The 26,966-nt window shown below is 50.3% G+C and overlaps 2 protein-coding genes across 13 annotated transcripts in view; one reads left to right on the top strand and one right to left on the bottom strand.

Annotated features, from left to right (window-relative positions):
- The window catches only part of Rtkn (rhotekin), a 16,857-nt gene extending 4,992 nt beyond the window's left edge, over positions 1-11,865 (bottom strand). The window contains exons 1-3 of one of the 8 annotated variants that reach the window (XM_052720528.1): positions 10,182-10,307; positions 9,393-9,579; positions 1,815-2,014 (exon numbers count right to left, since the gene is read on the bottom strand). In XM_052720528.1, coding sequence (XP_052576488.1) covers positions 1,815-2,014; positions 9,393-9,464 — 272 coding nt within the window. In that variant the 5' untranslated portion in view covers positions 9,465-9,579; positions 10,182-10,307. Of the gene's footprint in view, positions 1-1,814; positions 2,015-4,970; positions 6,090-9,392; positions 9,771-10,181; positions 10,308-11,624 lie in introns of those variants that run through there. The other 7 variants (XM_052720529.1, XM_052720531.1, XM_052720526.1 and 4 more) reach the window with 7 other exon arrangements.
- On the top strand, positions 9,992-26,966 carry Ino80b (INO80 complex subunit B). 5 transcript variants are annotated; one of them, XM_052720538.1, is made up of 6 exons: positions 9,992-10,094; positions 23,724-23,787; positions 24,002-24,191; positions 24,378-24,496; positions 24,611-24,780; positions 26,371-26,966. In XM_052720538.1, the coding sequence occupies exons 2-6, from the start codon at positions 23,730-23,732 to the stop codon at positions 26,905-26,907; spliced, it is 1,074 nt and encodes a 357-aa protein (XP_052576498.1). In that variant the 5' UTR covers positions 9,992-10,094; positions 23,724-23,729; the 3' UTR covers positions 26,908-26,966. The 5 variants fall into 5 exon arrangements, with proteins under 5 accessions (XP_052576498.1, XP_052576497.1, XP_052576496.1 ...); XM_052720537.1 differs by lacking the exon at positions 9,992-10,094 and adding an exon at positions 23,304-23,522; XM_052720536.1 differs by lacking the exon at positions 9,992-10,094 and adding an exon at positions 23,304-23,522 and having other exon boundaries at positions 23,987-24,191.

Raw genomic sequence — 26,966 nt, 5'->3', positions numbered from 1 at the left:
AGGGACCAGAGGAGTGCTATTTTTTTCTTTTTCTTTTTCTTTTTCTTTTTTATTAAGAGATTTTCTATTCATTTTACACACCAACCAACCACAGATTCCCCTCTCCTCCCTCCTCCCACTCCCCAGCCTTCCCCCCCAACCCACCCACCCCCATTCCCACCTTCTCCAAGGCAAGGTCTCCCATGGGGAGTCAGCAAAGCCTGGTACATTCAGTTGAGGCAGGTCCAAGCCCCTCCTCCCTGCACCAAGGCTGTGCAAAGTGTCTCACCATAGACATTAGGCTCCAAAAAGCCGGCTCATGCACTAGGGACAGGTCCCGATCCCACTGCCTGGGGGCCCCCTAAACAGTTCAAGCTCAACAACTGTCTCGTTTATCCAGAGGGACTAGTCCAGTCCCATGGGGGTTCAGAGGAGCGCTATTGACAGAACTCAGGGGCTTGCTAGTCTTAGGAACATTTGAGCAATGTTAACACACAGGTACAGCACATGAGCTCTGGCCCCTCCCCATCCTAACATTGTTCCTGACCTTCCAAACCCCTGTCAGGCACAAGTGGGGCCTTGAGGGAACAGGTGCCATAAGAGATTCCCTTTCAAGCTCCCCCCAACACACACACACACACACACACACACACACACACACACACACACACACACATACACACACACACTAAACCATGGGCTTGAAGAGATTGGCAGGTTTTCCTTGCAAGTGACCTAGAAGTCACTTATTCCCAATATCTCACTTGTTTGAGAGTGAAGGCCTCACTCTGTAGCTCAAGCTGGCCTCAAACTCAGTGCTTCTTCTTACCTCAGCCTCCCATGTGCTGGGATTACAGGCATAAACCACTATACCCAGCTTTCATTTCATCTTTGATATGAGTACACAATATAGCACAATTAGCTGCTAGGGAATTAAATGTACTTCATAGTCCCACTGTGAGGGCTGTGTGGTCCATCTGCCCATGGCTACCTGAGAGAGCGCTGCCTCCTGCCTGCTTGGCCTCTTGCTAAATGAAGCAGTGATGGAACGTGGACTTTCTGTGAGGCCCTGGCAACCTATCCTTCAGCTCCTCCATGCCAGTGAGGGCTGGGACCCTCTCCCCAGGCAGCCTCAATGAGGCAGGCAGTTCCCCAAATGACTTATTTACCAAAAATGGCCAATCCTCAAAGCGATCAATTTGCCAAGTGTTTTCTCTCTAACATTTCACTTGACTCCAGCTGTCTCATGGTTGGCCTGTCAGATTGTGTACCACGGCATTGGCACAGTGTGTTGGCCACATACTGATGCTGAACTCCTTTGGAATGCACAACTGATTTCTACAAATGGGGAGCCTTCCGTTAAGTGATTTTTAATTACGTGCTTTCCCAACTCCTGCCTCTGATGGTGAACCCCAGGTACAACAAGCTACTGTCAATTTGTGGTAAATTGGTCATTCAGCAAATTGGCCATTTGGTGAACTAGCTTTGAGAAAATTAGTTTTCCAGAAACCAACCAGCGAGATGTAGCAGATCATGGGCAGGCCTCAACAAATGAGCACAATTGCATTACTTGTGGTTTGGACTGCCAGCTTCCATCAGACACACTGGCTTTCCCGAGTCCAGCCCCAGCCACTCCGGGTGACCTACCACCACGGTACAACACTAAGGTGTCTTTCATGACCAGGACAGGTATTTGTGAGTCCCCTTCAGGAAGTTGATCCGAGCTCTGAACACTCCACCAGCCGCTTGCTGTACCAACGATACACTCCAGACAGGCACTTACCGTAGCACGGATAAAGGCCCCCTCCCTCAGCCCCATCACCTCCCTTGCTCACCGCCGGCCTGTCTTCCCCAGCACCTGGGCCTCCTTGCGCCTCTGCAGTTCGCCCATGTAGCTGAGAATCCGGCTGTTGCAGACCAGCAGGCTCTTGGTGGCCTCCAGAGCCTGCTCTCGCTGGGAGCAGGCTGCCAGTAGCTTGCAGGCCCCTTCCCTCATCCGGATCTCATGATCTAGTTTCCTCTGCAGCTCTGTGTCCTGACCAGAGTTGTGGGAAGGGGAAAGGAAATGGCAGTCAGGGATGAGGCTGAGGCATCCCCCACCCCAGCCCCCGTCCCAAGTTGCCTATGTTGGGGGGATGGGCAGGGCAGAGGACAATGTCAAGAGCAAGCGTGTTCTCTCACTCTCAGCTGCCCAAGATGATCCAGAAAAGCTTTGCAAAACACCAGAGACACTCACGCTTTTGATCCGGAGGAGTCTAAAACCTTTCTGCCCTGGATGACAATTTGGAGAAATCTACAAAAACTGCAAATTCATATATCCTTTGACCTAACTATCCCATACTCAAGTGTTTAGCCTACAGATACAAGCCATATGTACAAAAAGATTCACTTAGCACTGTTTTATTTATGTGTATGCATATTACACATGAGTGCAGTGCCCACAGAGGCCAGAGGGAGGCATCAGATCCCCTGGAGCTGGAGTTACAAACCTCGCATGGGTGCCAGGAAGTGAACTTAGAGTCTCTGGAAGAACAATGATTGTTCTTTACCACTGAGCCATCTCTCCAGCCCCAGGCAGTGTTTTAAACACCCAAACTTAAAAAAAAAAAAAAAAAACCTTTCAATAAGACACCGGTTAAATGAGTTATATCTGTACTGATAAACAGGGCAAAAGACTGAGGTAGACATGTGTATAGCTATAACTCTCCAGAAAATATAGCACAAGAATAGAAAGCAAAACAACACTGTGCATCAAGCCAGGCATGGGGTACACATCGGTAATCCAGCACTTGGGAGGTAGAGGCAGGAGGATCAGTAGTGTAAGGCCATCCTCAGCTATGTGGTGAATTAGTGGCAAGCCCAGGATACTTGAGACTCAAAAACAAACAAAATATACACACACTACCATTTGTGATATAATATATATCATATATTTGTACATGCATATATGTGTGTGTATATATATGTGTGTGTGTGTGTATAAATATATATTTACACATTTGTGTGGCTGTGGTCCCAGAGGTCAGGAATAGAAAACAGAATGTGGAATCAGTCAGATGCACACTGCCTGCAGAGCTCATCCATGCTGCCCAGAATCCTATACATATCCCAAAGAGCACATCCACCACCTCTGACTCCCTGAGCTTGGGAGAGGAGGTCAGAGGCAAGGGATGAAGAAGGGAAAGTAGTTGGTCCAGGTATGAGGGGCTGGGGGGCCAGGCATGCATGAGGCACTGGACAGGCATGCAAGGGCAGAGGAGAGGCCCTGAGAGAGGACACAGGGTAGTCACTTAGAAAGAAGTCATCCTGGGGATTAAAAGGCAGTTGGCATTGGGCTGGGAGTTGAGCATGCGTAAGGCTCTGGGTTTGACTCCCCAGCACTGCATAAACTTGACATGGTGATGAGTACTCAGGGGGTGGAGGCAGGAGAATTAGGATGTTCAAGGTCACCCTCAGCAACATAGTGAATATGAGGCCAACTTGGGCTCTATGAAACCCTGTCTCAAAACAATAAAATAAAGTATAAAAAGACCTAGGCAGGCAGGCGTAGTGATGCATGCCTGTAATCCCAGCACTCAGGAAACAGAGGCAGGAGAATTACCATGAGTTCCAAGCCAGCCTGGGCTACATATCTAGCTTGTTTACAGTTCCTTTCTCCAAGGACTACTTTCTGGATCACTGTACTAGGTCAGATTTTCACCCCAGCACCACCCACATGATTCTTTTCCAAAACAGGCCAACTCAGGCCCCAAACTCCTCCAGGAAGCCCCCATCCCAAACACATGGCAGCTGTTAGCTGTGCTGTGGCATGCACCCCCTCCATATACAGAAACACACACACACACACACACACACACACACACACACACACACACACACAAATATATATTAAAGGTGGACAGTCTGGGCATGGTGACACATATCTTTAATCCCAGCACTCAGAGGCAGAGACAGGCGAATCTCTCTGAGTCTGAGGCCAGCCTGGTCTACATAGCCAGTTCCAGACCAGGCAGGGCAATATAGTGAGAACCCCCCCCATGTAAAGACAAACAAACAAACAAACAAACAACAAAAACCAACTAACCACACAAACAAAAACTTGAAGTAGACCTCTGGTCTACATACATTCATAGGCAAGCATACACACATGCACACACATATATACACCACAGACACACAGCATAGGGTGATAATAGTCATAGCATCTTAGTGTTGAAAGGCCAGTGAGATTCACACTCAGTGCCTAGTGCAGAGTATTCGGCACAATGGCGGGGACACAGGCTTTCACAAGGAGGCTGCTTTGGCAGTAGGCTTGTTCAGCAGAGAGCACCGGAGTGTCCCTGGGCTGGCCAAGGCTGCATATCTAAGCCCCAGCTGGGAGGTGAACACGCACAGATGAATGACTACTCCGTAAGTGCCTTGTCATGGCATAAAAACACAGGAAGCAGCCCCTCCTGGTTTCTGCTGAGGTGACAGCGGGAGGCTTCAGAGCGGAGGTGCACAACATAGGTTCAGGAAGCCAGGCAAGCAGAGGCTTGAAGTTGGAAGAGAAGAATGATTCTGACTACACGGACCTGTCCTCTCACACACCACCTCTCCTCCATTCGCTATGTCCTGCTCCTGTGTCTGGTGCCCAGGCTTCCTGACACCTTGAATTCCTTATCACCAAAACCTTGTCCAGACTGCGTGCCAACTCTTCCTTCCCTGTTTTGGGGGGCTGCTGTACTAGGCTGTTATCACAAACCGCTCCAGTACCATGTACCACCACTCCAGTACCACCTCAAAGCCCTCTCCTTCAGGCAGCCTTCCCAAACTACTACCTCTCTCAGCACAGCCACGCTTTGTATGCATCAGGGTTCTGCTTGGGCTAAACCGACTGCTTGCCCACCCCTCCCTGACTCTGCACCTAATCCCCGCAAATGAATGAGATCAAGGATTCGTCCTCAAGCTCGCTCCTGGTTAGCTAGCCCCCTCCGTGGCCAAGCACTCACCGATCCTTCCCTAGCCCCGTCCATTGCGTTTGCAAATGGCGCGGGGTCTCAGGAGACCCCGGGTGGCCGGCGTGACCCGAGGACTGCGTGGGAATTGAAGGATCCCGGGAGTCGGCACTGCCTCACCGCCTGGGGCCGCTGCGCGCGGAGGTGCCCATGACATCAGCTCCCAGTTGCCGCGAGAGGCACCGAGGGCGCCGGGCGCGGGCGGTCCCTGCGGGCTCCGAGATGCCTGCATCTCCACCACCGGGACTCTGTCACGGAGGGGCGCGACTGCAGGGAGCACCTGGGCCGCCTTGGACGGCTTCTCTCTCCAAGGTGACCCTTACCAGGAGCAGGGCGTGGGTATGAAGTGAGGTCTCTGGATCCAGCATGGACCAGCAGAACTGGACTTGGGAGGAACTAGATGCCTATCCCATGTGCACATCACTTCTAAATCCACTATAGCTCAGCCTACCGTCAAGAAAGCCCTGGAGAAAGAGTTCCCACCTTTCCAGGTGGAGATTGGGGTCCTTGTGCTTTGCACCTCTCTCCATACCAATTCGTACAGGAAGAGACCCTGGCTTCCTCTCCACCGCCACCCTCACTCTCCCGAAATGGACGGCCAGTTCCTCCAGTATGGGAAAGATCCCAATATTGAGTGTGCTCCGACCTGGGTGACTTGGGTCAGATCCCTAGGGATGACAGAGAATGAGTCACGGTCGCCCATGATGACACACTCCTCTCCCACACTCTGTCCCTGACTTCCTGCTCTGCTTCCCATCACCTTCTGTTCCCTTCACAATTCCCACTAGGGCTAAGTATAAGTCCTAGGGGAGGGACTTGACAAGCTTGACAATTTTGTCTCTGGAGCTTCAGTCTGTAGACTTGGGAGTAGGTGGCTTCCTTCAGAGTATTGTGTGAAGATTTGATGAGAAACATCGAACCTCCACCTGGGCCTGGCATGCGTTCAAACTTAGCTCCGGGGATGTTGGTAGAGCTTGCCTAGCATGCATGCCAGCCTGGGTTCCATCCTGAGCACCCCATTCACCTGAAGTAATGCTTGCCTGTAATCCTAGCACTTGGGAGGTAGAGACAGGAGGATCAGAAGTCCAACGTCTTCCTCAGACAATTCCTTCCACAGCCTGGGCTACATGAGAGGTTATCACAATAAAAAAAAAAAAAAAAAAAAAAAAAAAGCTTTCACTCTCACTCCTCCCGACACTTGCAGTGCTCCAGAGCTAGCTTTCCTGCAATTTCCTGAAATACCAGTGAGTCTGTCTTTCTGAGGATGTGACGAACCGGGGAAGGGGTTGTGCAGAATTCTCAGCCTGTGGCTGAAGGAAAGTTGATCAAAGTAAAAAACAAAGTCATTCTTCTGTTCCACATGTCGGGCAGGCCTCCCATGGAGAGAAACGACAGTGTGTGTGCGCGTGCGGGGGAGGGGTGCACAGGATGCAGAATTTAAACATTTACATACCCTAACCAACTCTGTTGATAGAAGCAGTCAGCTTGTATCTGGCAGTTGAATGTGGCTGGCGAAACCAAGAAACTAACTGGTTTCTTCCCCCACCCTTTCAATTAACCAAAAGTAATAATAACACAAATTATACAACGAGGAGTGCAGGCAATGAAGACCAGATGGATAGAAAGGAGCTTTGGGATATTTTGCTTACATTTTCCTTTGTTTGTGTTTTCACTTGGGATAGTCTCCTTCTATAACCCAGGCGGGCCTTGAACTCACAACACTCCTTCCTCAGCCTCCTGAGCGCTGGGATTATAGGCATGTGTCTCCACACCATGCCTCACCCAGTAACTAGGTTTTCTCTTGCGCATCAACACAGGGAAATTAGGCAATGTCAGAACCCCAACGGGTCCACTTGGCATCTTTCTACAAAACAGAAGGAGGGAACCCTCTCCAGACAAGTACTGAGGTGTCTCCTCCTGGTGCAGAAGCTGGACATGGGTGGTTTCCTTCTTCTAGCAGGCTCCAGGTGAAAAGTACACTCAAAATGCACACCAAGGCTGTGCTAGGAAGGCTCCTGCAGCTGCAACTGGGTAAGGCCATCACTCACTAGCAATGTCCATTGATCCAGAGACGAGGGCAGCGCTGGGTAGGCAGCATGTGCGCAGTAAGTTACCCTTCCTGATTACACTCTGCATCCCGGCCTCTGACCGCCCTCGGCTGCAGCCCCTGTCCGGTCAAGTCCAGGCAGTCACTGTTCATCTCAGCAAAGGGCCACAGCCCCGGGAGGCTTAGCCACACACCTGGACCTGTCTATTCTAGAGTTCTTCCTGCTTCACTCGCCCTGTCCAATCAATCCATCAGCCCGCTCCATCAGATCTACCACCATCATCTGGAATCCCTCCTTCCGTCCACGAACTCTGTAAGCTACGCTCCAGATTCATTCTCCTATGGTAATATTTGACCATCCACTGGGGAAACTTACAAACTCTCCTGCCAACTTTTCTTGCCCGGCTCTCATTACCACTGAGCTGATCCCCAAGCAATCACCCTCTAAAAACTTAAGGCAGGAGGTCATGTGGTGACATATACCTTTAGTTCCCACACTCAGGAGATAGCGGCAGATGGATAGCTGTGAGTTAAAGGCTACCCTGGCCTATATAGCCAGTTCAGGCCAACCAGGGATACATGGGGACTCTATCTCAAAAACAAACAAGCCCATAAACAACAACAGCAAGCTTGAGATAAGGGCTGGTGATGTCCTTCGGCTGGTTGGGTGTTTGTCTGGCATGCAGGGTTCCCAGCACCAGCCTGGTGATGCACACTTGTAATTCTAGCACTCAGGAGTTAGAGGCAGGAAGATCAGAAACTCAAGGTCATGCTTGGCTACATGTAGAGTCTGAGACCAGCCTAGGATGAAAAAAACCTTTCTACGCTGCAGAATCCCACACAGAGCACAATCTAAGTGACACATTACAGCCTTTCCACCCCAGCATGGTCCACCTCTGCCCACCAGCTCCACCCCGATGACAAATTCCAGTCCCACTGGCCTTTTTCCCCCACACAAATATATCATCCTCAACCCCATCAGAGGCTCTTCACCCTGGCTATGCCATCTTTCTGGAAAGCCTTCCTGCCAGCCTCAGATCGTCAGGCCCTCCCAGACTATCTAATGCTGCCATCTGCCTGACTGTTATTGCATCCTACTTTTATAATATTTTCACTATGCGACATCACTTATACATAGTTATTATCTGTTCCCTCACAAGAAAGGGCCTTTCCTGTCTTCTCCAGAGATATTTCCATGGCCTCGAAAGGAGCTTGGCACATAGAAAGAGTTCAATTTGTGTGTTTAAGAATACATGGGGTGCCGGGCGGTGGTGGCGCATGCCTTTAATCCCAGTACTCGGGAGGCAGAGGCAGGTGGATCTCTGTGAGTTCGAGGCCAGCCTGGACTACCAAGTGAGTTCCAGGAAAGGCGCAAAGCTACACAGAGAAACCCTGTCTTGAAAAACCAAAAAAAAAAAAAATACATGGGGCAGGTATGGTGGCTTGCTTATTGATTCTTAAACACATGCCTGCAATTCCAGCACTTGGGAGGTGGTGGTAGGGAGGTCAAGGTCATTCTCAACTACATAGTAAATTCAGGGAGGCTGTCTTAAGAAAAAATGAAAAACCAGCAGGACAGTGAAATGGATCAAAGGTGATTGCCATCCATTCCGAGGACCTGGGTTCAGTCCCCAGAGTCCACATGGTGGAAGGAAAGACAAAATCCCCAAAATTGTCCTCTGTCCTCTGCTCTTCACAGACACAGAGACACAGAGACACAGAGACACACACACAGACACACACGCACGCACGCACGCACGCACGCACCTTTCCTCTTGACCCACCATCTCCTTTCACTTCTCTTCAGGCTACATCTTTCTAGAAACCTCTTTCATATTGATTCCCTCTCTAAAAGGAACTGTTGTCCCCAGAACAAACATTCACACCTACTCACACAGCTTCCAGAAATAGGTGCAAAGACCCTGCTGTCAACATGTGGTTTTGCGGTTAGTGTTGTTGTTTAGCCCAGGCTGGCCTGGAGCTCACTCTTGCTTCTACCTCCCAAGTGCTAGGATTACAGGTATGTGCCGCTGCACCGCGGTACCCAGTGTATGCAGTGCTGGGGTGCTGGTAATCAAACCCAGGACTTTGTCCATACCAAACAGACACTCTGCCAACGGAGTCACATCCCTAGCCCTTCAACATAATGTTCGTTCTGGTCAGCAGCAGAAATGGGCCTGGGTCCACGAAGGGCACTCAACACAGAGCATACAGAACCACCTGCCGCCCTCCTACGGGCGTGTACCTCCCCACCCCACCCCACCCCCGACACACACACACACACACACACACACACACACACACATCGGGCCCCATTAAGACTGAGACAGCAAAGGAAGAAATGTATGGCCCAGGGGGCAGGGCATTACCTCCAGGCTGAGTGCCATCTGCCGAATGTAGAGCATATTGAGGTCCTCCAGGATGTGCAATCTGTCCTGCATCTCTGTGTCCCCTAGAGCCCCTTCCCGTGCTGCCCAGAGAGAGGCCAGGTAGTCAGCACGCTGTCCCAAAGCTCCTCCTCCCTCTGCTCCCTGGGCTTGAGCGAGGTGGCCAGCTCTAGGACAGAATGAAGAGGCTGTCCCTGTCCCTCTGCAGTCCTGTTAGACCCCTCTGGCTTCTGTGACAAAAAATTTCCTCTCCTAGTGCTGTCCCAAGGCCTTGGTAGGAGCCAGGCAGAGGAGGAAGACAAGGAGGTGAGAGTGAGCAGGGGATCCTGGGAGGAGAGGCCAGCTGCAGAGGGGGCTCTGGGCACAGAGTGTCCTGCCTGGCTTTGGTGGCAGCTGTTCTCCCAGTTGTGGAAGAAAAAGGCCCTTTCATTCCCATTTTGGCCCCTCCCCCGCTCCCGCCCACATCCCTGGCCTGGCGGACTGAGAATGTGCCTGCCGTGAGGGCAGTGAGGGGCAGGCACAGCTGGAAGGGGGCAGGGAACGGACGCCTCCTGCTGATTCCACGGAATCCTGGGGCTTGTCCGGAGATCAGAACCCACCGAGGGAGTGCTGGCTTAGTTTGAAAAAGTTAGCGACAGAAGGGAGGACTTGAGGAGACTTGAGCCCAGGGAATGGGACAAAGGGGTGAGTCTGTAATGCGGCCCAGACCCAGGGTCACCCCTTCCAGCGCCGGCCCCCATCCAGCACGCTCCACCCTGGGCTCACAATTACCTCGCTTTTCCAGCAGAAGGGAGGAAAGAGAGGGAGAAAGGCAGGGGTGTGCCTGATTGCTGCTGGTCCTGCTCCCCTCTGCGGGCCCCTTCCCTTCCAGACAGGAAACCAACCCGGGTCCCAGCCAGCTGCAGGGCTGTCCCCCCCGACCCCCCCACCCCCGGGCCTATGGAGTCACACTCAACCGGGCGGCGGCAGGCCTGGCCCTGCAGCTCCGCCCCGACTACTCAGCTCTGGCCCCCAAGGCCTGGCATATCCTAGCGCTGCTCAGGATCACAGGCCCTTCCTCCGGGTCCCCGACCTCGCCCCCGGCTCCCCCACGCTAGCCACGCGCGGGTTTCTTGGGTCTAAGTAGCTGGGGTGGGAAGATGACAGAAGATCTCCACTAGCTTCTGACTCAGAGAAAGCCTGGGACAGCGGGACACGGGTGTGAAAGAGCCTTTGTTCTGGGCAGCCGAAAGAGAAAGGGCAAAAGCCAGGCCTGGAATTCGGGGAGGGCGTGTGTGTGTGTGTGTGTGTGTGTGTGTGTGTGTGTGTGTGCGCGCGCGCGCGCGCGCGCGCGTGTGTAGAACCACCTCGTTTAACTCTTCCCAGCGATGGAGACAGCGAACTGGGACCTCCTTGAGCATGTGGTAGGCTGACCTTGGGGACCTAAGTCTCTTCGGGGTGGCTGAGGGCCTCTCATTTCTGGCTCCAGCCATGTGCCTCCAGTGCCTCTCCAGTTTAGGGACTTAAGCATAGGGCTCAGAATATGCCCGGTGACTCTCAAACCAGAGCCTGGATTCCTCTTAGGCCCAAGAAGGGAGGTGGAAAGTTTGGGTGTGGGAAACCACTCCAGAGTTACACACACACACACACACACACACACACACACACGAGAGAGAGAGAGAGAGAGAGAGAGAGAGAGAGAGAGAGAGAGAGAGAGAAGAAGGAGGAGGAGGAGGAGGAGGAGGAGGAGTTGGGGTAACTGAGAGGCTTGTCCTTCAGGAGTAATAGAGGCATTGGGAGGGCTTCAGACAAATCACAGCACTGTGGAGACAACCGTAGGCTGGCCTAGGGGGTCCGACACAGAGTGTGGGATGCCATTGGCGGCTGGTAACCAGCTGGAACCCAAGCTAAGAATACAAGTATTGGAGGATGCCTGGATGCCCAATGCTCTTGGCCCAGGATGCTGGAAGGACTTGGGACAGGCACAGTTCCGGAATTGAGTTTAGGGCCCCTCACATTGAGGTCAATGGGAGCTTTCCAGTCAGAGGCAAATTACCCCAACCAGGCAGTGCGTGGGCTTGCACAGATCGGATGGATCCGCACCCTGTCCGCATCTGGCTTTCTAAGTCAACAACTTGAGCTAGAGCGGACCCAGATCGCGGCGCGCCCAGGAGGCAGGGTGGCCAGGGCTACCTGCCAGTGTTGGGAGGGGAAGGCAGGGATTCGACCTCTCACCTCCGGCGGGTCGCTGAAGACACTAAGTCGGAAGCGGCCGCGTTTGAACTCCATCTCCAGGGCGGAGCCCCTGGCCACTGTGACCCGGCTCCGATGGTTTCGAGAGAACATGCTTGCAGCCCCTTGCTCAGTGCGCTCCCTGCGTTCCTGGAATCAGTCTCTCTCGGGCTTGGGCTCTGGTCCCTCGACGGCCACCCTCCTACCAGTGCAGCCGGGAATCTCCCCAGCTGCCCGGTTCCCAAACCCCGCCCCCGGAGACGACACCTGGGCTGGGCAGGGCGCGGCACCCTCCTCTTCCACCCCCGCTAGAGGCCCGGCCCGTACCCGGGCACTAAGCCAATCTGGGTCGACAGTTTCAGAGCCAGAGGCACCCTAAACCACTCCAACACAGCCTGAGAGCTTCCACCCTTCTGGCTGGATTAGCTCACCTGAATTTGGGGCGGGTCCCCAAGTCCCCTCCCCGGCAGCAGCCCCCACCTGTCAGACTGGAGTCCTGGAACTTGGAAAATACTATGGCTCACTGCGCTCGCTGGTGTTAGCATGACTTGGGACCGTCCATGTGTCACCTCTTAAGCCACAACTTCTTACAGCTGAATGTATCTCTCTCCCATTTAGGCTACCCTGCATGGCTACCTGCCCATCCACAGTGGCCTCTATTCATAAAGAAGGCTTAGGAGGGTCTTGAACGTTCATTTACTTCCCTATTGGCCCACAGAACCTTGGTCCAACCACTGAACTCTCTAGTCTATTCTATGAGGACGTTGTAGTCTCAGTTGCAATGAAAATCGTATATGGAAATGAAAGTGAAGCCCTCCCAGGGAAAGTGCCCTATAAGCAGAGCTCCAAAGACTAAGGAGCCAGGGCTCCAACCACTGAGTCCTCAGATGCAAGCAGCCCCTGCTCACTCGACCCAGACCTGACCTTAAGCATCTTAAGAGTTTAAGGACAGCACCAGGCATGGTGGTGGTGCACACCTTTAATCCCAGCACTCAGGAGGCAGAGGCGGGTGGATCTCTGTGGGTTTGAGGCCAGCCTGGTCTACAAAGAGAGTTCCAGGACAGCCAGGGCTGTTACACAGAGAAACCCTGTCTCGAAAAACAAACACCAAACAGAAAGAGTGTAAGGCCTGGTCATCTCTCAGCTGCATGCTGGGTAGCAGAGCCCGGGGTTCTCAGGAACAGGACTCCCTCCTGACAGAAGGGAATGGCAGAGGACTGGCTCACCGACCAACTACACAGGGTCTCCTGGAAGCTTCAGAACTGGCTGGGTAGAGTCTGAGACAGGGTGGGGTTATGACAGAGCAGATGGCAGGAGCCAGCTTGCAGGGCAGCCAAGTTTTAGAAGCTCTGGGCTGCAGCAAATGACTCAGTAGTCTGCTAGAAAGTGAACGTCCAATCATTCCAGCCAAAGAGGGAGAGCATTGGCTTATACACCTGGTAAGTGCAGGGGTCAGGTTTTAGGTGCAGCTTTGACCCAGGCATCCAGAGTCACAAAGATTTTGGGTTTTGCACACACACACACACACACACACACACACACACACACACACACACACACACTTTTGCTCTACTTCCTTTCATATTGATCTAGCCCTCAACAGCTTAGCATAATAAGATTGCTGCCAAAAATTCTGGAACTACGACTTTTCAGACTTAAATTCAACTTAAAAAAAAAAAGAACATCTGGGGATTGGGGCATCTGCACATGTCTGGGATTCATGCTAGGCTATTTGAAATCACTCAAGTATCCCGAACAAATCACTGTGGCCTGATCTCTGACTAGACCCGAACCAACCACCTTGGCTAAGAGTCATGTGTGCTTGCTTACTTGTGCACTCCTAGAGAGCAAGTAGAGCCCAGTCAGCTGGAAGGAGGAGAGGACTGGAGGAAGAGGTTCCTCAAAGGACGTTTCAAGTACTACCAATAGGTGAGGAAACGGATGGTGGTAGGGAGAAAGACAGCCGTCCATCCTCATCCTCCTACACACACAGAGGAACGATATTTGATATAAACTCAAATGATAGGTGAGGGAAAGGAAGAGAGGCATGTCTTACACCTTCACTCCACAGGTCCACTATTACTACTCTAATGTGCAAGCTTTCCAGAGATGGGCAGTCTGGCTTGTCTGTCTCTGATCCCCTGTACATCTTAAGTGCTCAGTAAGCATCAATTGAAACAAACAAAAGCAGCACAGTGATTTAAGATGGCTCAAGCTGGGCGGTGGTGGCGCATGTGAGTTCAAGGCCAGCCTGGTCTCCAACGTGAGTTCCAGGAAAGGCGCAAAGCTGCACAGAGAAACCCTGTCTCGAAAAACCAAAAAAAAAAAAAAAAAAAAAAAAAAAGGCTCATTAAGTCATATCATTGGACTAAAACAGCTCATCACCCTGCCATGAGTAGCAGTGAACACCAGTAATCCTAACACTCATGAGGTTGAGGCAGGAGGATTGCTTGGAGTTTGAGGCTAACCAGTGCTACATAGTGAGGACTTGTCTTAAAAAGGGAGGGGGATGTGGAGCTGGAGAGATGGCTCAGCAGTTAAAAGTGCAAAGTACTTTTACAGAGGACCCAAGTTCAGTTCCCAGCACAAGTCAGGAGGCCCACAACTGCCTATAACTCCAGTTCTAGAGGCATCCAATGTATCCAGACTCCTCAGGCACCTATGTGGGCGCGCGCACACACACACACACACACACACACACACACACACACACACACACACCACTAAATCTTTTGCAAAATCATTCATCAAGATAAATATTAGGGCCGGGCAGTGGTGGCGCACGCCTTTAATCCCAGCACTCGGGAGGCAGAGGCAGGCGGATCTCTGTGAGTTCGAGGCCAGCCTGGGCTACCAAGTGAGATCCAGGAAAGGCGCAAAGCTACACAGAGAAACACTGTCTCAAAAAACTAAAAAAAAAAAAAAAAAAAAAAAAAAAAAAAGATAAATATTAATTGGGTTGGAGATGTCATTAAGTAGCAGAGTACTTGCCCAGCATGTGCAAGACCCTAAGTACCACATACAACTCAAGAGGTTCATTTCCAGCTGGGCATGGTGGCACATGCCTTGATCAGAGGCAGGAGGATCTCTGTGGGTTTGAGAATATATAGCGAGTTCCAGGACAGCCAGAATTAGATAGAAAGTGAGACCCTGACTTAAAAAACAAAAACAAGAGCTGGAGAGATAACTCAGTAGTTAAGAGCACGGGCTGTTCTTCCAGAGGTCCTGAGTTCAATTCCCAGGAATCACATGGTGGCTCACAACCATCTGTAATGAGATCAGGTGCCCTCTTCTGGAATGCAGGCAGAACACTGTATATATAATAAATAAATAAATCTAAAACACAAAACAAGGACTGGAGAGATGGCTCCAAGATTAAGAGCACTGACTGCTCTTCCAGAGGCTCTTGAGTTCAATTCCCAGCAACTGCATGGTAGCTCACAACCATCTATAATGAGATCTGATGCCCTCTTCTGGCCTGCAGGCATACATGTAGACAGAATACTGTACACATAATAAATAAATCTTTTTTAAAAAAGTTAATTTCTAGTGTTTGTTTTTCGGCACAGAACCCATTTTTTCTCCCAGATGAAATTTGACCTGGAGTTTGTGACAGCGCTCAGATTCCACAGTGTGATAGAATCAGTTTCTGGAGTCTCGGGGCCTGCTCTCAGCACTCCTGCGGAGCAGGTCACAAGAGCTTCTAAGGCTTGAGAACACCTGCTTTAAGACCTGGGCAATACATAAAGAAATAGACTCCCAGAGAGAAAGTTGAGCTCAAGCCCTGTCTGAGAGCGTGGACTCCTTACAGGTGAAGGCTTATGGAAAGGAGTGGCACCACAAACAGGGACTTTTGGAAGTGAACTTGGTGGCCTTTTGTGCAAAGCAGATGGAGGAGCTGTGTCTGGGGCTAGTGAAGCCAGCCTCCAGGACTCAACGAGGGAGAAGAAAGAAGGACCAAGATACTAGTGGATTGATTTTTTTTTTTTTTTTCCCGTTTTTCGAGACAGGGTTTCTCTGTGTAGCTTTGCGCCTTTCCTGGGACTCGCTTGGTAGCCCAGGCTGGCCTCGAACTCACAGAGATCCACCTGGCTCTGCCTCCCGAGTGCTGGGATTAAAGGCGTGCGCCACCACCGCCCGGCTAGTGGATTGATTTTTGTATCGAAATTTTATTTGACAAAATATTTGCAGCCAATAAGATGTCTCAGCATGTAAAGGCACTGGTTGCCAAGCTTTCAAAAGACCCGAGTTCTATCAAAGGGGGGGCCACATGATGGAAGTAGAGAATCAACTCCTAAAAGTTGTCCTCTGACTTCCACAAGTGCTCTGTGGTACACACACACACACACACACACACACACACACACACACACACACACAAATAATAATTAAAAAATGTAAAAGAAAAATGATTTTTTTTTCCAAGACAAGATTTCTCTGTGTATCCCTGGCTGTCCTAGAACGCCCTCTGTAGACCAGGCTGGCCTTGATTTGGAGATCCACCTACTTCTGCCTCCCAAGTGCTGAGATTAAAGGCATATGCCACCATGTTCAGCTAAAAGCAAAAAACGTAAAGAGGGCTGGAGAAATGGTGCATCAGTTAAGAGCACTTGCTGCCCTTCCAGAGGACCCGAGTTCAATCCCCAGCCAGCTTCACAACCACCTGCAACTCCAGCTCCCATGCTTCTGACTTCCGGGCACCTGCCCTCATGTGTCCATACCCACATACTACATATCCATAACTAAAGACAAAAGAAATATGGTTTTACATTTATTTTAAAAATTAAAACCAAGGTGATAAACGTCAAACACTCATTACTTCCTGGTCTCGTTTTACTATTATTTCCTAATGTGATTACTTCTCTGGCATCTGTAGAATAGAAATGTTACATACTGGTAGGAGATTTGCATATCTGCTCCCACTTGTGTGTTTAGTGACCTTCCTGTCTGAATGGGCTTCAGTGAGAGTATTTACATAACAGAATAAGTGGACATTCCAGATTAGGGCTGATTTGCTTTCCAGTGCAGCTTTTGTTAAACATTTACCAGCACACCACTGGTTTAGTGCCCCTCTCTTTCCTCGTGTTCCCCATCATTTGGAGAAGGGGGTGTGAGTCACACAGGACCCAGACCACCTGCCTAGTTTTCACCCTCACCCTCAAGAACGTGCTGGTAGTAGGAGCTGGAGCTCCTTTAAGGCAGCGGAAGCACATTTGTTTCCTCTACCCACCCACCCCATGCCCTTCTTCATAGACCGAGAGACACTGGAGTGCTCCCAACTGGACTTTGAAGCTTGGAGTACAGACAAGCCCCAGTCAGAGTTCATGATAAATTCGCTGCAACTGCAGCCCCTGAAGGCTGGGTGTTGTTGGCAGCAAAGCCTCATCAGATAGTTCCTGGGCATGGCTTCCATGTGGCCTCAGCACAACCTCAGCCACGTGTTCCTTCTGCCTGGCCTGCCATGGCTTAGCACATCTGTTAGTGTCCGACAGTAGAACGCGCGCCCAGGAGCCGGTGAGATGGCTTCAGTGGGTAAAGGCTCTTGTCAGGAAGACTGACGACCCGAGTTTGATCCCCAGAAGTAGAAAGAGAGAACTGATTCGTGCAAATTGTGACCTCCACACAGGCCCTGTCTTAGGGTTTCTACTGCTGTGATGAAACACCATGACCAAAAAGCAAGTTGGGGAGGAAAGGGTTTATTTGGCTTACACTTCCATATCACTGTTCATCATCGAAGGAAGTCAGGGCAGGAACTTGGAGACAGGAGCTGATGCAGAGGCCATGGACGGGCGCTGCTTGCTGGCTTGCTCAGCCTGCTTTCTTATATAACCCAGAACTCCAGTTCAGGGATGGCACCACCCACAATGGGCTGGGTCCTCCCCCATCAATTACTAAGTTAAAAAACGCCTTACAGCTGGATCTTATGGAGGCATTTTCTCAGTTGAGGTTCCCTCCTTTCAGATAACTCCAGCCTATGTCAGGTTGACATAACACTATTCAGCAGTGCATCATGGCACACCTCCCCCCACAACCAAATAAATAAATAAATAAATGTAATTTGTTGTTGTTGTTTTGAGACAGAGTCTCTCTATGTAGTCCTGGTTGTCCCAGAACTTGATATGTAGACCAGGCTAACCTCAAACTCAGAGATTCTTGTGTCTCTGCCTCCAGAGTGCTGGGACTAAAGACCTATGCCACCACACCTGGCTTGCAATAAAAATTTATTTATTTAAAATAATTTAATTTTTATTTTATGTGCATTGGTGTTTTGCCTGCATGTATGTCTGCGTGAGGTGTTGGAGCCTCTCGAACTGGAATTGCAGACAGCTGTGAGCTGCCATCTGGGTGGGTGCTGGAAACTGAATCAGGGTCCTCTGGAAGAGCAGCCAGTCCTCTTAACTGCTAAGCCATCTCTCCAGTCCCTTGTGATAAAAATTTAAAACTCATCGCTTGAACTGAGAATCCAAACTAAAATAAATAAATAGATAAGGAAATAAATAGAAGCTAGACATTCTGGCATACACCTGTAATTCCAGCACTTGGGAGGTGGAGGCTGGGGCCTGAGGAGTTCAAAGTCATCCTCCATCCTGGGCTACATAATGAGTTCAAGGTTAGCAGCCTGGGCTATAGGAGACCCTGTCTCAAAAATCAAAAGCCAGCCAAACAGATAGCTACCCCTCAAAACAAACAACAGCAAAGAGAAACTCCTCCTTTACAGTAGCATGTTAACTAATCCAAGATGTAAATACAGTAATAAAAAGATATATAATCTTCATGGGTATCAGCCCCTCCTCAAGGCTCAGGGACCGTCATAGAAGAGTGCAGAAAGATTGTAAGAGCTAAAGGTCAGCGAGGACTGAGTGAAACAGTGTCTTCCGGACGTGACGGGAACTCACAGGAGCTGTGGGTGCCCGGACAAGAGCAGGCCAGGCACCTCGCACCTCTGTCTTCTGAGTGCTGGGATTACAGACACATGCCTGGCCTGTTTGTGCTGGCTGTTTGGTTTGTTTTTATTGTTATTTTTACCTGTTTCATGTGTATAGGTGTTTTGCCCTCATGTATGTCTGTGTCCCACATGCATGCAGAGTTCGAGGAGGTCAGAAGAGGGCAGCAGATCCTCTGGAGCTGGAGTCACAGATGCCTGTGAGCCCCCATGTGGGTGCTGGGGTTCAAGCCCTGACCCTTTGGCAGAGCAGAGCAGTTCAGTGCTCTTCACCACTGAGCCAACCATCCAGTCCACAGCCTGTTTTGTTTTGTTTGTTTTTGTTTTTGAGACAGTGTCTTAATACATCTGAGACTGGCCTCTAAGTGAACTAGTGATTCTCTTGTCAAGCTTCTCAAGTGCTGGAGTTGTGGCCATCGTTCCACAACTCCTGGCTAGATTCCAGGTCAATGCCAACAGCTGCAGGATCTTGATTAGGTAGGTAAGAGAGCCCTTTTTACTGTTCTTGCTCTGTGTTCTAGGTATCTTAGTCCCTGTTCTACTACTGTGAAGACACACCATGACCAAGGCAACTCTTATAAAGTACTTAATTGGAAGCTTGCTTATGGCTTCAGAGGTAGTCCATCATTTAGTTTATCATCGTGATGGGGAGCACGTTGGCAAGCAGGCAGATGTGGTGCTGGGGAAGTAGCTGAGAGTTCGACAGTCTGATCTGCAGACAGCAGGAAGAGTCTGGACATGGCATGGACTCTTGAAACTTCAAAACCCACCCACAGTGACACACTTCCTCCAACATGGCCACACCTCCTAGTCCTTCTAATCCTTTCAAAAAGTTCCACTCTGTGATGACTCAGCATTCAAATACATGAGCCTATGGGGGCCATTTCTATTCAAGTGACACTATACCTTTAAAAATATTTCATGACGCCGGGCGGTGGTGGCGCACGCCTTTAATCCCAGCACTCGGGAGGCAGAGCCAGGCGGATCTCTGTGAGTTCGAGGCCAGCCTGGTCTCCAAAGCGAGTTCCAGGAAAGGCGCAAAGCTACACAGAGAAACCCTGTCTCGAAAAACCAAAAAAAAAAAAAAAAAAAAAAAAAAAAATATTTCATGAAAACTTAAAGCAAGGCTTAAGAACTCCTTCAGAAGGTAAAATTCCTCTTAGCCTATACATATCTACCACACTAAACAAAGCAAAGTTACAAACAAAAAAAAAAATGAAGCTAACTTTCACTTACTTCCTCCCTCCGGGACACCGGGATGCAAAGGAAACAGCCCAGACTAAAGTCAGGAAACCTCTGCTTGATGCTTGCTCTGCTACTCCCAGTGTGGCTCTGACCAAAGCATTTCGTCTCTCTGAGCCTCTGTTTTCTTATTTATAGAACAGAAATAACAGTACCTTCCCTGTGGAACAGCCATGTGTTATACACCCCAAAGTGTTCCAGAAAGGCCTCCCTGAGTGAGTCTTCCAAAATGCAGGTGTTACTTTGTCCCCCACCCACCTTGGTTTTTCGAGACAGGGTCTCTCTGTGTAGCTCTGGCTGTCCTGGAACTCACTCTGTAGACCAGGCTGGCCTCGAACTCACAGAGATCCACCTGTCTCTGCCTCCCAAGTGCTGGGATTAAAGGCGTGCGCCGCCACCACCGCCTGACACAGGTGTTATTCTTGCTACTGCCCAGCCCCTTGCCCCTGGTGTACCCAGTAAACTAAAAGCAAAATAGAAATTGGGCTGGCAATGTTGCTAGAGTGCTTGTCTAGCACACATGAAGCCCCAGGCTCCATCCCCAGAACTACATGAAACTGGATGTGACGGTGTATTATCTATAATTGCAGCACTGGTAGAGGCAAGAGAATCAAGAGTTCAAGGTCATCTTCAGCTATACTGCAAGTTCGAGGCCAGCCTGGAATATATTTGATCCTGTCTAAAAAGCATAAATAAATAAGGCCAGATGTAGTGGTGCAAACCTAATCCCAGCATTAGGGAGGCAAAGGCTAGCCTGGTCTATGTTAGTGAGTACAGCCATCGTTACACAGTGAGACCCTATTTAAAAAAAGAAAAAGACTACCTTCTCTCCAAATACTTGGGGTCCACTTACTATTGTTACTAAGTCTTTATTTTACTTTTTTTTTTAAGATTTACTTATGCATACAGTGTTCTGTCTGCATGCCAGAAGAGGGCGCCAAATCTCATTACAGATGGTTGTGAGCCACCATGTGGTTGCCGGGAATTGAACTCAGGACCTTTGGAAGAACAGCCACTGCTCTTAACTGTTGAGCCACCTCTCCAGCCCTTCTCTTTATTTTTTAATGCTAGGGTCTTCTGTATCCCAGGCCGGCCTCACACTTGCTGAGAATGACCTTAAATTCCTGCTCCTCCTGCCTCCGGCTCCACCTGCTGGGCTTGCGTTGTATACCACCACAGTTTTATCCTGTGCTGGGGATGCTCAAGGCTTCGTGCATGTTAGGAAAGTACTCTACCAACTGAGTCACACCCCCAGCCATACATTTATTACTTTCCAGAAACATCTTTTATCGTGGTCAATTCTTCATAAAGTATGTGTGTTCTTGGTTTGTTCTATGGCTAGAAAGAGCCCTAGGAAGCACTCATCGGTAGAACACTCACTTAGCATGCAGAAGACTCTAAATTTAATCCCTACTACTGAAGAAGGAAAAAAAAAAAAGCTCAATGAAGTAGGTTTTACTTTATCTTATCTTACAAACTTGTAATCTGAGGCTCAAAGAACTTAAACAACCTTGAGTCCGAGGTGCACAGCTAATAAATAGTGGAACTTATGTTTGATAATAGGCTTCTCTGACTCCAAAGTCCATTCTTTTCATCTTAATCACGCTATTACATTGCTCTCTTACTGAATTCCCACGTATAACTATTCATTGGCTCTTCATCACTTTTTGTTTGTTCATTTATTTTTGTTTGTTTGTTTTTTGAGACAGGGTTTCTCTGTGTAGTTTTGGTGCCTGCCCCGGATCTCGCTCTGTAGTCCAGGCTGGCCTCGAACTCACAGAGATCTGCCTGGCTCTGCTTCCTGAGTGCTGGGATTAAAGGCGTGCGCCACCACCGCCTGGCTCCTCATTGCTTTTGTCACGCACATGTCTCTTGAATAAATTCTTCCCCTCCTTAGTTCACTGCTAGTACCTTGCTCAGACACTCAGCTCATATGTTAAGTACACACATATAGGTGTTGTTTCTTCCTAATTACAAATGTATACATGGACTGTATGAAAACTCATTGCAATGCCAGGTAGTGGTGCCATACACCTTTAATCCCAGCACTCAGGAGGTAGAGAAAGAGACAGGTGAATCTCTGAGTTCAAGGCCAGCCTGGTCTACCGAGTGAGTTCAAATCTAGACAGTAAAAGACCCTTAACTGTAACCTTAATATACAATAACGGCAAACTGTATATTCCTCAATTTTTTTCTAAGTATATACTACCATATGAGATCAATATATATAGATATAGATATTGGTTTTTAGAGACAGGGTTTCTCTGTGTAGCTTTGTGCCTTTCCTGGATCTCGTTCTGTAGACCAGGCTCGCCTTGAACTCACAGAGATCCGCCTGCCTCTGCCTCCCAAGTGCTGGGATTAAAGGCGTGAGCCACCACCGCCCGGCCCATGTGATACTTTTTTTTTTTTTTTTTTTCCGAGACAGGGTTTCTCTGTGTAGCTTTGCGCCTTTTCCTGGAACTCACTTGGTAGCCCAGGCTGGCCTCGAACTCACAGAGATCCGCCTGGCTCTGCCTCCCGAGTGCTGGGATTAAAGGCGTGCACCACCACCGCCCGGCCCATGTGATACTTTTAAAAATGAAATCAAGGGGTTGGGGATTTAGCTCAGTGGTAGAGCGCTTGCCTAGCAAGCTCAAGGCTCTGGGTTTGGTCCTCATCTCTGGAAAAAAAAATATGAAATCAAGGAAGCTGGATTTGATGGCACACACTCAATTCCAGCACTCTGGAGGCAGAGGCAGGTGAATCTCTGAGTTTGAGGCCTGCCTGGTCTATGAAGTGAGTTTCAGGACAGTCAGGGCTACACAGACAAACCCTGTCTCAAAAACAAACAAATAATAAGCAAACAAATAAATAGAATCAAGGAGTTGGAGAGCTGGCTCAGCAAGATTTGCTGCTCTTGCAGAGGATCTGAGGAGGCCAGAAGAGGCAGACAGATCTGAAACCGGAGTTACTGATGATTGTGAGCTGCTGCATGGGTGCTGGGAACCAAACTCGTGTCCTCTGGAACAGCAGCAAGTGCTCTTGGTTGGTGAGCCATCCCTCCAGCCCCAATCACATCATTTTTAAATGTTTATATTTTAAAAGTTATATGCAGGGGTATGTCTGTGTCTGCCTATGCAGGTGCCTGCACAGACCAGAGGTATCAGATTCTCCTAGGGATGTAGCAAAATTTATTTAGATGTTTCATTAGAGGGATCGCCTTCTTTAGAGGGATGTATTCTTTACAATGTAACTGTTCTCTGGAATCTAAATTCTGTGTCTATCTTATTATTTCACAACTTCTGTTAATCGAGAAACTTAGTGTTTCTGACTGTATAGATGTACTTGCCCCATTGCCTACCAATGAGAATGCAGGAGAGGGGGGGGGAGGGAGGGAGGGAGGGAGGGAGAGAGAGAGAGAGAGAGAGAGAGAGAGAGAGAGAGAGAGAGAGAGAGAGAGAGAGAGAGAGAGAGAGAGAGAGGCGGGAGGGAAGGAGCGAGAGACACAGAGAGGGAGGGAGGGGGAAGAACGGACGGACAGACAGACACAAAGACAGAGAGAGGGAGAGAGAACGGCTCTGGAACCTAATATGGGGAGCCCAAGTTAGGGGAAAGCCTTCTTTGAGGCGTTTCCAGCCTCATGGAGACTTAGACCTTTTGTCTAAGGTCTAAGATGCCGTTAAGGCTGGCCTCGAACTCGTGGTTATTTTTTTAAAGGCAGGTGTGACAGGAAGGTACGTAGCAATGCCGGAACTTTTCTTTGAAATGGGCCTTGTTTCTTGCCGGAGTATTTTTGACTGTAAACCGTGCCACGCACAAACATGGTTGCCAGGCACCGGAAGTAGCCGGTTATTTTGCTGGAATCCGTTCTTCCGCGGGGCGGAAAAGGCATGTCGGCTTGTGTCCCGACCGTTTCCAGTCCTCTTCCCTTGCAGGACCCCATGAGCAAGCTGTGGCGGCGCGGGAGCACCTCTGGGGCCATGGAGGCCCCCGAACCAGGTAAGCGCGGGTGGCTCAAACTCCGGTGATCTTTGAAAAGGAGTCCTCTCACTCCGCGGAGCCAGGTCAACTCGCCACAGGTGGGAAGGAGCGAGGCGGGGCTGTTGTTATGATAACGGCTAGTGAGAGTGGGACTCCGTAAAGTTGTTAGGTTATTCAGCTCTTCCCCTGCCACTGTTTGATGGAACACCTCTGACAGACTCTCCTTCTGCAGGGGAAGCGCTGGAGTTGAGCCTGGCAGGTGCTCACAGCCACGGAGTACACAAGAAAAAACACAAGAAGCACAAAAAGAAACACAAGAAGAAGCATCATCAGGAAGAGGAGGCGGGACAGACACAGGCTCCTGCTAAACCTCAGCTTAAACTTAAAATCAAGCTGGGTGGACAGGTCCTGGGCACCAAGAGGTGAGGTCAAATATTTAACTCGGGAAAATTCAGCAGCAGGTGGGCTGGGCTTTCTGGGAAATAGAGAATGAACGTTGACGTTAGGGTCCAGGTGAAGGCAGCAAGAATCCAAGCAGGCCGGGAAAGTGGGCTGTGGCTCCAGAGCAGTGAAGTGCACTTGCTCACTGTAGTGGTCCTTCTCTACAGTGTTCCTACCTTCACTGTGATCCCTGAGGGGCCACGGTCACCTTCTCCCCTGATGGTCGTGGATAATGAAGAGGAACCCATGGAAGGGGTACCTCTGGAGCAGTACCGAGCCTGGCTGGGTGAGCAGACCCTGGAGGTGGGGGAAGGCGGTGGGTTCTGAGAATTTTTCAAGTCCCAGGACCAACTTTGCTAAATTAATGTTCTACTTTTCTTTCCCCAACTTTCCTACCCAGATGAAGACAGTAATCTATCCCCCTCCCCACTTCGGGATCTGCCAGGGGATCTGGAGGGCCAGGAGGAAGAGGAGGAACAGAGGTGGCTAGATGCCCTGGAGAAGGGAGAGCTGGATGACAACGGGGACCTCAAGAAGGAGATCGATGAGCGGCTGCTTACTGCGAGACAGGTTCGTTAGTTCAGCCTTTATTCACCCCACAAACACATGAGGAGAACCTGCTGTTTGCTAGACAGCGAGAATGTCGGTGGAATAGAAAAGATAAGGGGCTGATGCTCCTGTGCATGCCGAGGGATGGGAAATTATTATTTTCTTTTTTTGAATTGGGATCTTACTGGTTAGCCCTGACTGGCCTGAAACACCCAGAGATCTGCTTGCCTTTGCCTCCCAAGCGCTGGAATTAAAGGTGTATACCACCACACCCAGCTCATACGTAACTTTTTTTTTTTTTTTTTTGGTTTTTCGAGACAGGGTTTCTCTGTGTAGCTTTGCGCCTTTCCTGGAACTCGCTTTGGAGACCAGGCTGGCCTCGAACTCACAGAGATCCGCCTGGCTCTGCCTCCCGAGTGCTGGGATTAAAGGCGTGCGCCACCACCGCCCGGCCATACGTAACTTTTACAAACTACAGAAAGTAGGAATGATGAAATAGAAAGTGGCACGACAGAAACATTAGGGTAGTTGTAGGGAATGGCCTGTTGTTGTTTGTTTTCGTTTCAAAGATAATTTTTATTTATTTTCATTTTATGCGTATGAGTGTTTGGCTGCTGCCCAGGGAGGCCAGATGTCATCAGAACTCCTGGAACTAGATCTACAGACAGTTGTGAGCTGCCGTGTAGGTGCTGGGAACTGCACCAGAGTCCTCGGCAAGAGCAGCCAGTGCTCTTCACTGCTGAGTGGTCTTTCCAGCCCAGAACTCCTCTTTGAAGAGATGACATTTCCAGCGCTGGAAGAGTTCCTCAGGCAAAGAGGCCAGCTGACAGGCACAGAAGGAAACGTGGCTAAGCCGCCAGTGGGTCATATGCAGCCAAGTGACATAGCTGACCTAATTTTCCGTTTTTATTTCGGCGATTATGGGGAGTGAATCTTAGTGGGGGAAGGGATTTACGAAGGAAGCTGCTGTGCAGGCTGGGGTGGTGCATGCCTGTAACTCCAGAACTTGAAAGACAGAAGGATGGCTACAAATTCTGAGCCAGCCAGGAATACATCCAGAGAGCCTGTCTCAGTCAGTCAGCTGGGAGAGGAGTGTGGAGATGGTGATGGCTTGAGCCAAGAAGTAGGAATAGAATGAAGAAAACTCCACCAAATCCTGGATATATTTTGGAAGTAGCTACTTGTTGGGAGATAATTGGGGGGAAAAAGAATCCAGGTTAATTCTGAGTTTTTGGTTTGCAAATCCAGCAAGAATCTACACAAGGGTGGTACAGATTGGACACTTGGGGCAGCCTGGGGATAATACTGATGTTTTCCCCTTTGAAGCTGGGAGCCCTGGGAGGAGCAAGTGGTATTAAGACAGGTGTGGTGTCGCAAGCCTTTAATTCCAGCATTTGGGAGGCAGAGGCAGGAGGATCTCTGAGCTCGAGGCTGGCCTGGTCTACATAATGAGTTCCAGCCAGAGCTACATAGTGAGACCATCTCGAAAGACAAAAAAAGGGGGAGGGGTGTCCCCCCAATACGATTCTCAAGATCCTGCCTTTCCTCTCTCATCCCGAGGCTTGGGGACCTGGCCCTTCGGTTCTCAAGACATCCTCTGTCTTTCCCCAGCGAGCCCTGCTCCAGAAGGCGCGGAGTCAGCCGTCCCCCATCCTGCCTCTGCCGGTGGCTGGGGGCTGCCCAGCCCCTGCCCTCACGGAAGAGATGCTGCTGAAGCGCGAGGAGCGGGCGCGGAAGCGGAGGCTGCAGGCGGCAAGGCGGGCTGAGGAGCACAAGAATCAGACAATTGAGCGTCTCACCAAGACGGCCGCTCCTAGCGGGCGCGGAGGGCGTGGGGCAGCGCGCGGGGAGCGGCGCGGAGGGCGAGCGGCAGCCCCAGCCCCTGCACCCATGGTGCGCTACAGCAGCGGGGCCCAGGGCTCCACTCTGTCCTTTCCTCCCGGCGTCGCCGCACCCGCGCCCGTGGTTCAGCGGCCCGCCCCCTCGGGCCCTGCTCCGCGCTGCTCTGTTCCCGGCTGCCCCCACCCGCGTCGTTATGCTTGCTCTCGCACCGGCCAGGCTCTCTGCAGCCTGCAGTGCTACCGCATCAACCTGCAGCTCCGGCTGGGTGGACCTGAGGGCCCAGGGTCCCCCCTCCTGGCCACTTGAGGCCTCTCCCACGCCACATTCCTTCTGTCTCTCCTACCCTATTAAATTTGGTGCGGTGC

Source organism: Peromyscus californicus, unplaced genomic scaffold (assembly GCF_007827085.1).
Source record: "Peromyscus californicus insignis strain IS unplaced genomic scaffold, ASM782708v3 Scaffold_6__1_contigs__length_162567912, whole genome shotgun sequence".
NCBI lineage: Eukaryota > Metazoa > Chordata > Mammalia > Rodentia > Cricetidae > Peromyscus > Peromyscus californicus.
Note: the sequence above shows the minus strand (reverse complement) of the source record. Positions and strands in the feature narration are given on the sequence as shown.

What these genes read in the sequence shown, in the direction of transcription:
- Ino80b (XM_052720534.1), top strand. Translation starts at nt 23,679, where the DNA reads ATGTCGGCTTGTGTCCCGACCGTTTCCAGTCCTCTTCCCTTGCAGGAC. An exon ending in CAGGTCCTGGGCACCAAGAG is followed by an intron (nt 24,192 to 24,377) that starts GTGAGGTCAAAT and finishes CCTTCTCTACAG; the next exon opens with TGTTCCTACCTTCACTGTGA. An exon ending in GCAGTACCGAGCCTGGCTGG is followed by an intron (nt 24,497 to 24,610) that starts GTGAGCAGACCC and finishes TTTCCTACCCAG; the next exon opens with ATGAAGACAGTAATCTATCC.